Source organism: Alligator sinensis, unplaced genomic scaffold, assembly GCF_000455745.1.
Source record: "Alligator sinensis unplaced genomic scaffold, ASM45574v1 scaffold2128_1, whole genome shotgun sequence".
NCBI classification, from domain to species: Eukaryota; Metazoa; Chordata; order Crocodylia; family Alligatoridae; genus Alligator; species Alligator sinensis.
In genome coordinates, this window is record NW_005843555.1 from 5,538 (window position 1) to 18,536 (window position 12,999).

Genomic DNA, 12,999 nt, shown 5'->3' on the forward strand with positions numbered 1-12,999 from the left:
GAGAATGCCTGGTGCTACACCTAGTCAAACCTCTAAGCTAGGATAATATTCACAGGAGAACATCAAAAGATGGCAGCCATCTAGGGAAACCCACACAAAATACAATCTAACACATACTGCTGAGATATTCTGTACCTGATGAAGTATTTAGTATAAATTTCCTTGCCTCTTTCCACAGCTCTACTTAATGAACGGGCTGTCAATCGAAGTGGAATCAACCTCTGGCTATTTAAATCCTATTGCTCAGGTACAACTGCATGTGTTACGTCACAACTACCATTCTTCAATATCTACCCTTGCAATCAAGGGGTAAGGAAGCCCCTCATTTCCTTATTATATCCTATTACTTTATAACAGTTATAAGTTCCTGCTCAGGAAAAAAGTAAATCTACAGTTTTTAAAAGCCACTCTTCTTTTTATAAGGGGAAAATCCTTCCTCTATTTCTGCAGTCATGGCACTATTTTTAATAGATGACCATCATACTAGTTCAGTTTTCAAGATCCAGTACATTTCCACAGCTGAAAAGAATGTAACATAACCAGAGTCTGGGCAGGAGGTGTGCATCATTTGCGTGCTTCACAAGGGCTGTCTGCCTTGTGACCACAAGTTGTCAGGGTAAGGGAAGAAGGAAAAATGCAAGACTTCATCGATTAGCCAGTTGTTCACACACTCCTGCAGAGTTGGAGGCACCACAGTTATGGAAGCAACTGCAGCAGCAGCTGCCACAGAACTGCCTTTGGCATGGAAATATTCCTCCCACACAGCCATTGTGGGACCACCCTGTGAACAGGCTAGTTTCTTAATAATTTGTAAATAACAGACAACTCACACCCATCTGTGAATAAACGAGCATCAGACATCTCCCCCTCTCTCAACAATAAGCTGGATTTTTTACTTGTCTATTTTCTGCATGTGCTATTGATAGTTAGTTAAAACACAAGTAAAAGTTGCACAAATTCCATGCCAGCTTTACACTAGAGAAAAATCTTGACATTTCTTACCTGCAGCAGATGACTGCCTTACAGGACAGTGCTAAGTCCAGAAAACTCTGCCTGACCTCAAACGAGAGAGCATACTTCAGTGTCTGGCCATCAATAATCACGGCAATATCATTTTCTTTGCCTAGTGAATCTCCCAAGTTTGTGCAGTGCTGTGTAAGGGCAGCCCTGGTTGCCTAAAACAGAAACACATACATAAAAAAAGAAAAATTATATTTCTTGATGTTGCAATCTAAACCATTCCAAACCACAAATAGCATGCTTGATTAGAATAAGTGGGGGCTGATGCCTTTTATACCTTTTTCCACTGCTTCTATCTTAATATACTGTGGACTCCTTGAACTTCCTATTCCAATCCCTAATCCAAAAAGATTTACATTTGTTTGAGAACTGCTATACAAAAGTGGCAGATATTTACTACTGCTCAATCATCCCCTCAATCTAACAGACTCAAAGTAGGATTTATACAATTGCTCAAGGTGGTCAAAAGGCCTTGTTACACTTTACACAGTGAGCCACACAAAGATCAAATGGTGTTAGTGCTAGCTCGAGTTTGGTGCTGTCACACATTCTGGCCAGCAGCGGACTAGAGGACCGAGAGGCTCCCTCCTGACCCCTGGGGCTTCGCCCATCCCCCACCACCCACTTGTGGCTGCCTGTACTGTCTGCCCCAGGGGAGCAGGCAGGGAAGGGTTAACCTGCATGCCCAGCAGTGGCCCAGACAGCAGAAGTGGCAGCCAAGCAGGCAGGCTAACCCTTCCCTGCCTGCTCCCCTGGGATAGGCAGCACAGGCAGCCATAAGTACAAAGGTGGAGGAGATAGGCAGGTCAGTAAGCAGGGACCTGGGGTGCTGGCTAGAAAATGATATTTAGAGGCTTACTTTTAGGAATTGTCTTGTAGGTAAAGTAGATAGTGCATTAAAACAATGGTTCAGGGGAATGGCAAGGATTAACTGGTTTCTAAAAACCTGTTTGTGACAAAGGATCACAGCCTTCGAGGCAGACACCACATCCAAGGCCAACAGGCAAGTGGGTACACACATCCTGGGAAATTCAAAACATGAACAGTGTACCCATAACATGAGATAGGCTTGCCACATTGGAGTCAGGTTAGTGACCAGCTACAGAGCCCCAGGGCTTTCCATTTTTGGTGAACAGACCAAATTAGGAGTCTGGGACATGCCCAAAGTAAGACATCAGTAAATGACCAAATTAAGATGTGTGCAGACGATGGGTTTGAGAAACAAAGGAATATGCTGACAGGACAAACTGTGGACAGTATGCTGACCATAGGGAAACCAACATCAGAGGAAAGAAAGCATACTAGAAGGAGGGATTTCAGAGCAGCAAAGGGTCTCTGAGCAGGGAACCCAAGGCCACCATGGACAGAGGGCACACCACCAGCCCATCTCACCCACACCCCTGGGGGAGGGAAGGGCTCAGCCATCAACATCCAGGCTGCTGACATCTGACAGTCAAGGAAGAACCACAGGGTGAAGCTTGCATACTGGCCAGATGTACCTTCCCCTTTGTGAAAACCCTAGGACTGGTACATATAGAATGGGGGGATGGGTTATTTTGTTTGCCTTGCCGGTGTTATTCTGATCTGCTATCACTGTGTATCAATAAAATTTGCCTATTATCAAATGGAAGAAGTTGTGGTTGGTCTGAGGGTTTGGGTCCACCCAGAACAAGGTATCTGGGTCATAAACCCAGTGCCAACACTGGGGAGAGCAGGGCGTGGTAGTGGGCTCAGTCTAGCCCAGGGGGAGATGGGGCAGCAGGGGTGTTTACAGTAAGATGTAGCCTAGAGTGGTTAGGGTACATAAGGGTTTTTGGGGAGGTTAGATTGTGTTAAACATGACTACCCAATCTAACTAAGTTTGCCCAGGTGCAGACCTTACACTTGGATGTCTAGTAAGGTGGATCTGTATAGTTCCCATATAGAAGATCAAGAAGCTTGGATTCATCTAAAAATGGCTGATCCAATCTAAGTTAGGTTTACCTCCAAGGCAGTCTAACTTGGATCAGGTTCAGTAAGACTGATCTAACTGAACTTCTGTACAACTCCCAACACAGCCCCAGGGCTAGGAAATCCCAGTATTTGGATCCCAGCAGCTAGCCTCAGCCATGGGGCTACATTTTTCCTATCATCCCTCCCAGAACCAGACTATTTTTAGGCCTCCCACATACCAGGCAGCACTCCCTGAGCCCGCCAAACACCCTAATCTCACAAGCCACTCCTGGTGCCATTTTTACTAGTGTTCACTGGTACCTTGAGCTGAGGAAGTACGTCAGGGTAGGAGAGAGGCGGGCAACATCAGGGGGGTTGGTTAGCTCGGGGGGTTAAAAATAGCCCCTGGTCTCAGGGAGAGGGAGAGAGCCCCTCTATGTCATCATTCGCCGATGACATCAAACTTTGGGGCAAAGCATCCACACAGAAGACAAGAGGACGATCCAAGCTGACCTGGACAGGCTCAGCAAATGGACAGATGAGAACCCGATGGTGTTTAACACTGAAAAATGCAAGGTTCTCCACCTTGGGAGGAAAAATCTGCAGCATCCTTATAGGGTCGGCAGTGTTATGTTGGCTAGCACTATGGAAGAAAGAGACTTGGGGGTCATCATTGACCACAAGATGAACATAAGCCTGCAATGCGGTGCTGCAGCTAGTAAAGCAAGCAAAACGCTGGCTTGCATCCATAGATGCTTCTCAAGCAAATCCCGGGACGGCATTCTACCATTGTAGTCAGCCTTGGTGAGACTGCAGCTGAAGTACTGTGTCCAGTTTTGAGCCCCACAATTCAAAAAGGATGTGGAGAAGCTTGAGACAGTCCAGAGGAGAGGCACACGCATGATCAGAGGTCAGGAAAACAGACCTTACGATGACAGGCTGAGAGCTATGGGGCTCCTTAGCCTGGAAAGGCGCAGGCTCAGGGGTGATCTGATAGCCACCTATAAGTTTATAAGGGGTGACCACCAGTACCTGGGGGAACGTTCGTTCACCAGAGCGCCCCAAGGGATGACGAGGTCGAATGGTTATAAACTACTGCAAGACTGTTTCAGGCTGGACATAAGGAAGAATTTCTTTACTGTCCGAGCCCCCAAGGTCTGGAATAGCTTGCCATCAGAGGTGGCTCAAGCACCTACATTGAACACCTTCAAGAGAAAATTGGAGGCTTATCTTGCTGGGATCCTATGACCCCAGCTGACTTCCTGCCCCTGGGGCAGGGGGCTGAACTTGATCTTCTGAGGTGCCTTCCAGCCCTAATCTCTACAAAATCTATCTGCCCAAGCCCCCTCAAGGGGTCTGGCTAGCCCTCCTGATGCCAGCAAACCCTGCTGGACCCCACCAACCCCACTGCAGACTCTGCTTGCCCACCTGGCAAACCGTTCTAGTCCCCCAATCCTCCTTACAGACTCTGCTTGCCCCCTGCCCCCACCCTGTCTCCAAAAGCTCCAGGAGCCACCCAAAATTACCATGTAAACAAGGCCTAACTGTTCTCAGTGGAGTCAGTTTTATGACTGACATCAATAGAAGCACAACTAGACTACTGCTAAAAATCCTTTTGAAACTTAGTTACTCAGACCTGTGAGCACTGAAGACATTATAGAACCTCCATCCTTGGACATGTTTAAGAGCATGTTAGAGAGACACTTGATTGGGATGGTTTATTCAGGAGGATTCTGCCTTGAGCAGGGGGTGGACTTGATGACCTCCTGAGGTCCTTTCCAACCCTACTGTTCAATGATTTTATAAATGTGCACATACTTTTGTACATAAAGTACACCGAGATTTGAAAAAGAAGGTCTCACTCCTAGTTTTGACTCTTAGACAACTAGGCTTACATAGCAAGAACTTTAATTTGCCTCTACTGGGCCAGGATATTTTGATAAATAAGACGCTTAATAAATTGATGGCTTCTTACTCTACCACCATATTTAGTTTTCTCATTTCAAAATGAAAAAAAAAAATCAATCAATTTCATCTCGGTTTTGTGATTCTATGGTGATAAGTGACATTCAGAAATTATAGTAAGTAATCAAACTGCTGAATCCAAGCATCCAACTGGACACATTACAAATGAGCCTGTCACATTAAGCACCTTTTGTGTGGAGAACCTCTAGGCTTTATTATCCTGTTCATGGGGAGAATCTGGAACGGATAGTCTAAAAGACAAGAAAAATACAATGGTTCTGAAAACGTAAAAATGGGCTCTCTGGAGGCAGGGATAGTCAACCTGACTGAGTCCTGCCTGAATACTGCTCCACTATGCTTCTCTTAGGGGCCAAGCTAGCTACTTCCTATTCTCTAGTCCAACAACTACCTACATGTTTGGACTGTCCTGGCATGCTGTTGATGGGGCATTTGGCCAGAGAATGCAGCTGACTTTGCCTGAATACAAAGCATGTAGTACAAGGTATCTTGATTTATGGAGAAAAGGATAGAGGTAATATATCTTCACTCCCATACTCTGTAGCTTAAGAGGAAAGACTCCGTAGCTTCCATAAGAATCCCCAACCCTCAGCTCACATTTTCCATAAGTAGTTTCCATTCTCTTGTATATAGTCATAAGCCATGGAAACTTAAATAAATATATATATATATATAAATATAAATATAAATATATAAATATAAATATATATATATATATATTTGCTCTTCACAGCATTATGACATTTTAAAACCTGGTATCAAAATATATGAATCAGTGCATCATTCTTAGGGTGTGCTTGCTTTCTTTGTCATGTTCCAAAGTGCTGGTCTGCAGGAAATACTTATAATATGAAAAAAATACCAGAACAGGATTATATCAGAAATCAAAATATAATAATTACATCTCATTGTAAGCCATTCATCATTTTATGGACTCAAACTCCTCCAGGGAAAGTCGCAAACCCAAAAGTTGTTGCCGAGCACTGTATTTTCTATTTACATCTCTGATTTAACAGACAGATGTAAATAAAACAGAAAACAAAACAGAACAAAATAAAACAATCAATCCAAATGTAGCCAAACTACTCCCCACAGACTACACATCTGCTGGTGCTGAAGAGCACAGATTAAGTTCAACATTATTGTACAGCGACAATTTTCCCTCCACACTCGCCTTATGAGATAAATATTGCTTGGTATTTTGGTTTTGTATTGTGTGTTGATTAACCTATCCAAAAGATATAGAAATTTGCCTATCCACACACTATTTGGGAAATGAAAGTATATCAGAAGAGTATAAAGACTCCATCATCACCACTTCAAATATAACCAAGTTAGGTGATCCAGTTATACCAGATTACTTCTGTACCAGTTGTTCCTGACCCACAGCACCTAGCTCCCCACAGCCCTGCAGCATCTCCCAGCTGCCCTACCCCCAACAGCAAGAGCACTGGCCCCAGCGCTGCCGACCAGGACATACAGCTCCCTGCTACCCTCAAGCCTCCTTCCCCCGCTGGAGGGGCAGGTGCCTCCCTGTCTTGCTGCAGCCCCAGTGCCTGGACAGCTTCCCCCAACGCCAGCAGGCACTTCCCCCCGCACCCCACCCCCCACAACGCACCCATACCTTCCCCACACTCCTACCAAACACCCTGCCATACACACACGCACACATACATGTCCCCACCCCACTCCCCCGCCACTTCCTGGCTTGCCCTAGCAAGGAGCTGCCTGGGGCTGGGGGCCCCAAGACAGTCCCAAGCCCTGGCCCTCCAACCCCTGTCCCCCATAGACTTATCTGCATCCAGCTGCTGGGGCTGTTCCCACCACCCTGCCTAGCTGGCTGCATGCCAGCCATGTTCATGTGCATGCACAGGCACATGTGATGCCTCCAATTGCCCTCCCCCTGCTGCCCCCAGCCCCAAGCAGCTCCTTGCTAGGACAAGTTAGGAAATGCTGGGGAAAACTTTGACGCCGAGCAAATCGAAATCCTGGACATTTGTTGATGTATTAAAAAAAAAAAAAAAAAAAAAAAAAGACACCCTGGACTGAGATGGGAGGACCCAAAAAGAGGACATGTCTCAGAAAACCCGGATGTATGGTAACCCTAGTTCATTATCATTCCATATATACACTACAAAAAAAATACTAGTAACAATTATGATTTTCTGTGGGACTCTTGAACTTTTCAAGTTGCCAGGCAAAGAAACAGATTGCAAATGTAGATTTCTTAGATTTCCTGAAACAGTCTCACAAAACCCTTTCTATAGGGATTTCATTTTCCAACTGAAAACTATCCCATATATTGTGTGTGCACACATATATGTAAACACACACATTCCTACAGTTTGCCAGGTTACTAAAAAAATGGCAAAAGAAAACACCAGCACTGCATTTTAAAATACTTTCATATGAACACGAAGAAGTCTTTTATTTCATGGATTTTGCAATAGTAGCCAATGTGCTTATAATACATTAGTTCTCTTTTGGAACGGGTGTAAGATCAATGTATCTGCATACACATACAGTACAAATTTGATTTCCACAATGATCTAAAATAGAAATTGTCATTTTACTGTAACGTGGAGAGAGAGATTTTTTACACCTGCATCTTGCATAATATAAAGATGGATTTATTTATGTTAACCAGTTTAAGCAAGCATTGCTTCATCTTGCCAAACTAACACCAAAGTTAACAGGTTCAAAAACAACATTTTGACAGTCTCATATTATTAAAAGGTGATCATGGGAACCTCCTACTGGAGGACTCTGAAGCTACAGACATTGCATTTGTCCCAAAAGAATCACTTTATCCTGGGACAAAGTGCAATCATTCAGACATTCATGCCCATTGTCCCAGGCAGAGTCAGATCTGGGGATGAGGGTGGACTGGTTCACTTGCACCCCCTTTGATTCCTGCTCCACCAAAAGTTTAAAACCAACTGCTTGGCAGTAGCAGCAGTATTTCTATTCAGGCAGCAGTGATGGAGTCAACTGACTTCATGGCTCATTATAAGCTACCTGATCACTCCTAAACTCTTCATTCCACAGGTATTAATAACCTTTCTATTCTTTTTAATTGTCTTGATGTTTCCACAAATCAAGCTAGCCTTTGTTCTGTAACTCTGCTGTCTGTTAGCTGCTCCTGGCAATGAAAGTCTTATTTCACAGCCCTGCAGACTGCTTTAAATGCATTCCAATGAAGTTATATTTGGTTTTGCTTCAATCTTAAATAGCATAATGCAGCAGTAAGTCCCTTGGGTCTTAGCAAAGCTTCAAATTTCTTTTTAACTATCGAAAAAAATGTGCTGTTTTATATGTGATGAAGCACCACGCCATTGCACACCCCTTTTCAAAATTCTAGATCCTCCCATGGTCCCAGGATATACTCTGAAAAAGGTTCACAGGATAAGAAATGTTAACAGTCTGCCCCAGGACACTGCAAAGTGCAAGGGAAAAGTTGTCCTGGGATTGCGTCATTGAATCAATTGCAGAAAAGCAGCAACATATTCAGCCACTCACTCAACCCCGATACATGCCAATTGCAGGACTTCCCTGTTCCAGGACAAATGCAACATCTGTTCCTAACGTCAGAGGAAGAGCACGGGCCATTCCTTGATATGGCTGGTCCTTTTCTACCACCACTCTTTGAAGCATACATTTTTCTGCACTGAAACTGTGATCCGGTGCCATTTATGCAGTGTAGTGATATTGTGACAGTAGTCATCATGTCAAATGTCAGGACTTGAATGTACCACATTTGTGGCCAAACTCTAGACCCTTTGGGGTTTCGCTCCTAATATGTCTATACTGAAAAGATTAAATGAAATAGCAACAGGGAAAGTGAGCACCTCATTTATTTACTCTTCACTTATTTGCAATCTGTTATTGTGATATAAGTTTTTACAATAATAGGTTTTCACTGTAGCACTTTTGTTTGAAGGTCTCAAAAGACATCTGCCTTTAGAACTGAAAACATCCCAATCATTCCATCTAAAATAAAGCTGGTCGTCTTTAGACAGAAGAAAATACACTAAGGTTTCCAGTTCTGTACTTTCATCAATTGATTATTTTCATTCACAACACTGAATGAACTTGATATGACCTTCCATGAAAGCAGACAGCAAGTGTAGTGTACCCAGTAGCAAGAAAGACATGGATGCTACTTAGTCTTGCTTGCCTTCTGAGTAACGTTTTCCAGTACAGCAGATAAGAGATGTGCAAAGAAAAACTGAAATGCATCAAAAGACATAACAGCTTGAACAAAGGGGCTGTATTTGGAGTCAAATGAAGTTCAACAGCTTCCTGCTGCGTTAGAATCCAAGTGACCGTGATTGTGGCAGCAATTTAAACATTTAAAAACAACATGATGTCACAATATAGAAGTGCAAGCTTCTCTAAAAGTGTGTACCAGATAATTTGGAACACAATACCTGCTAAGAGTGAGTTTGGCCTTGTGTCTTGAGTAAACTTGAGAGCAGAGGCAATCTGAGATTGCACCTAACTGATAAGCAAGGTCAAGGCATCCTTACTCATATTTAGCAACATTGGGATTTGGGTTGCACACAGCCCAATGAAAACAAGTAGGTCTTGCTTGTTACAGACCTACTTGGTAGGGTAGGGTACTGCTTGGTATAAGTAAGTGTCACAATAGCCCAAACTTTCCGCAGCTTGGAGAAAGTAAGTAGTTGTTAGAATGGTCAAGTTAGTTAGCAGCATCCTAGGCCAGGGCATGTGGTCAATATGCTAGGCCCATGGGCTCCCAACCCAGCCACTGCTCCCCAACATTGCTCCTTTGCTATGGCAGGTACGGTCCACAGAATCCTAACTCTCTGTTCTGGCTTCTGCTTTCTGTAGCGGGGCAGGGCAGCACAGTGGGAGAGGCCCCAGGGAGAAGTCTTTACTACATGCACTCCTTGCACAGCTGGGGTCACAGTGCATCCCAGCAGTTTGCACAACAAGGGGACAGGGATCAAGCTGTGCACACAGCTGGGAAAGGAGATAGCCCATCCTCCCCTTACCCCATGAGTAGCTGGGCTTCTTCCCCCCTCTTCTGCACATGCAGCCTATCTGCACAGCAGGGTAGGGGGCCCCGTGGAGAGCTGCCCCCATGATGCAAGGCCCAGGAGTCTGCAGCCCTGTGCTAGGCAAAAGAAGTCTACCAGGGGAAAGGAGAGTGATACAAACACTGATTAATTCACTCCCACCCATAGTTTCCCCTGGCCTGCACAATGAAAAGGCAGCAGCAAAAGGAATGAATCACTCAAGCAGTAGTAACCTTCCCAGAATGCTACTGAGAGCAGCTGAAAATTCACCTCTACAGGTAGAGATGAAGACAACACCATCCCCTGACCAAAATAATACAACTTTCCTTTCTGTACAGCCTTTCTTGCAGGGGTTTCAAAGCATGGGTAGATACTAAGGGCTGTCTTTTGCATTTTCTATCTGCTCTGGGTGAGGGAGCTGCTCAAGGTAAGAAGAGCTGGGGGAGCAGGACCAAGAGTCTTACTGGACTCCTTGCCAGATCAGCTTTATGCAGGAGAGAGCAAAACCATGATAAAGTGAAGGCTCCCCTCCCAGCTTTGCTCATATCTGCAAATATCTACACATGCTCATTGGTGGGAAGGGACTATGTGGTGCCAGTAGCCAGGATCCTGGAAGCCAGGCAGAGATGGTACAGAAGAGTGGATTTATGTCCCTTACTCCCCTTTGTCCTTGCATGGTAGCAAAGACTAGGCTCTGATCTGTGACACAGGTAAGGGATAGAAAGGAATCATAGTCCAATGAATAAAACAATGCTCCAGGAAAATTAACCCTTTAGTTCTTGCACTGAACAATAAGGAGTGAGGGAGGAGATGGGTCAAAAGTTAAAGGCAGCTGTGCTGTGCACAAGGAAGATCAGAAGCAAGAGTTATGCACCGAGGAAATAGATGGTACATCAGCATAGGCTGAGACCACAGCATGGCTAGGGGCAACAGAAGGAGTAGGCAAACAGGGAGACAGCTGTCTATTGGCGGCAGCATGCAAAGCACAGGCAGCTGGGAGAGGAAAGTGCTGCTTAAAGGCAAGGAAGAAGGAAGGAACAGTTTTCTGATCAGCTTTCTATGGTCTCAGGGGTGCAGCACTCCACTGAAAACAAAAGCATGCTGTGAATGGGAACTAAGGAGCCAATATCAAACTGGTACCAAAGCCCCAGATTAAGCTAACTGCATTTAATGTTAATGTAGTGTGCTGTTCTTACTGTATTGGATAATTGCTAGCATACGGCACATCCAGCTGCTTAAAGGATTTAGGGATATGGATTGCTGTGTTCTATGCCTTCTTCATTCCTATTATTGAACAAACAATTTCCTCAAACTGTAAGGCATTAACTTTAGGGTGTCATGGAGTGTTGTACTTATGTTTTACCATCTAACTCGCTGGGGAGTAGATTAGTGTACTCAAACTACAACACAAATTCAGTCCAGGGAAATGAAGGCATAGGAAAAACTGGCAATTTTGTCTACTATAAAATTGCAGCATGCAATTATAATGATTTCCAATAATCCAGTGCACACCAGGAGGATCTATTTTAATGAGTGATTCTCACTGTTTCTGTAATAGCAAAACCAGAAGTTGGTTTCAACCTCCATAATTAAAAGCCCAAGTAAAACAAGGTAAGGAACAGCAACTGAGAAAGTATCTTTCCTCCCACCTGCTTCTCTCTCTCTCTCTCTCTCATTCCTCTCATAAGCCTTTTCTTGTTCCCAAGTGCAGAACATAATGTCTTTCACCTCCTTGAAATGACAGCCACCCATTCTTGCCTATTGACTGGGTTCATGCCAAAAAGTCCTCATTTCCTGCCCCCTCTCATGTCTCCTGAGGCCATCTTCCTGCTCCTTCTCCACATGAGGCCATGGAAGAGCCCCAGTAATTATGGGAAGCAGGTGTTGCTGGTCAAAATGTTTGCTTTTCAAGTGCAATGAAGTGTTCACAGAAAAGGTTTGCCATATTCTCACTTGTACTTTAAAATGACAGATTTAGAAATGAAACTTATTTGAAATGTTTAAAAAATTATTTTCAGTTCATCAGTGAACATTCTACTTCCTTTCCATTTTTATTCTCCACTCCTAGCTCTCCTTTCTTTCCCATATTACAAAAATGATACAAAAGAAAGGGGAAGAAAACCAATTTCCTTGCTTATTTTTCACTTCTTTTTCTACCAGGGAAAACAAAGAGAGAATATGGTTCTCTTACAAAGATGGAATGATTTTACTTTAAAAAGAAGTTCATTTACAATGTAGTATTAAAAGCCTTCAACCTGTCTAAATCCAAATATATTTGCCATCACTGGCAAATATAATAATTTCCTACCATCTGTTCTCCCATCTCAAATAGTACTTCATTCCAGCCCCTCCCTTGCCTCAAACTCTCTGCTCTCAGCACAATTCCCATACTGCATTGATTTCACTCTCCATTAGTTCCTCCTTCTACTCTAATTCCCTTCCCATCTCTGTCAATTTGCTCCTCCTTTCTCATTTCTACTGATACTCTCTCACCTAACAATACTCTTCCAATTCTTCATTCCCCCAACAGTCTCTCTCCAGACATGTTAATTTGGTCCTTAGCTTCCTTTTACTTATACCACATACACAAGCTCCTCATTCAGCTTTGAAGAGCTTGTGTTTTGCCTTGACCTCTGTTAGCTCCTATCTCTTCTTTCTCTCTCCTCTCTTATTGGAGGCAAAAAAAATCCTAAAGTGCAGAAGGCTGCTGATGAGACTGACAATGTAAATACTAATTTTGGCCCCCCAAAAATGGAAAAATTAGCAGGAAGGCTAGCAGATTTCTAAAAAAAAAAAAAAAAATGGAGCCCCTTGTCACATATTATAGATTAGCCAGGAACTGAGAGATCATGGAGAGATGGAGGGATAAGTACAGACAGTCAAAAAGCCCAAGGCTAAATCGATTCACCTTCGCAGTGAACCTTCACAACCCAATGATTTTAGTGCCTCGGCACGATGGAATTTTCCCGCCACATGAGAGTCTCTGTGCACAGCAAAAGTTTTCTGCTGCAACAGAAAACCC

General features: G+C 43.8%; 1 protein-coding gene across 1 annotated transcript in view; it reads right to left on the minus strand.

Annotated features, from left to right (window-relative positions):
• The window catches only part of LOC102382213 (phospholipid-transporting ATPase IB-like), an 81,222-nt gene that overhangs the window by 2,118 nt on the left and 66,105 nt on the right, over positions 1 to 12,999 (minus strand). Inside the window, exon 2 of the mRNA XM_006038940.3 lies at positions 1,003 to 1,175. Within this exon, the coding sequence (XP_006039002.1) occupies positions 1,003 to 1,175 (173 nt within the window). The remainder of the gene's footprint in view (positions 1 to 1,002; positions 1,176 to 12,999) is intronic.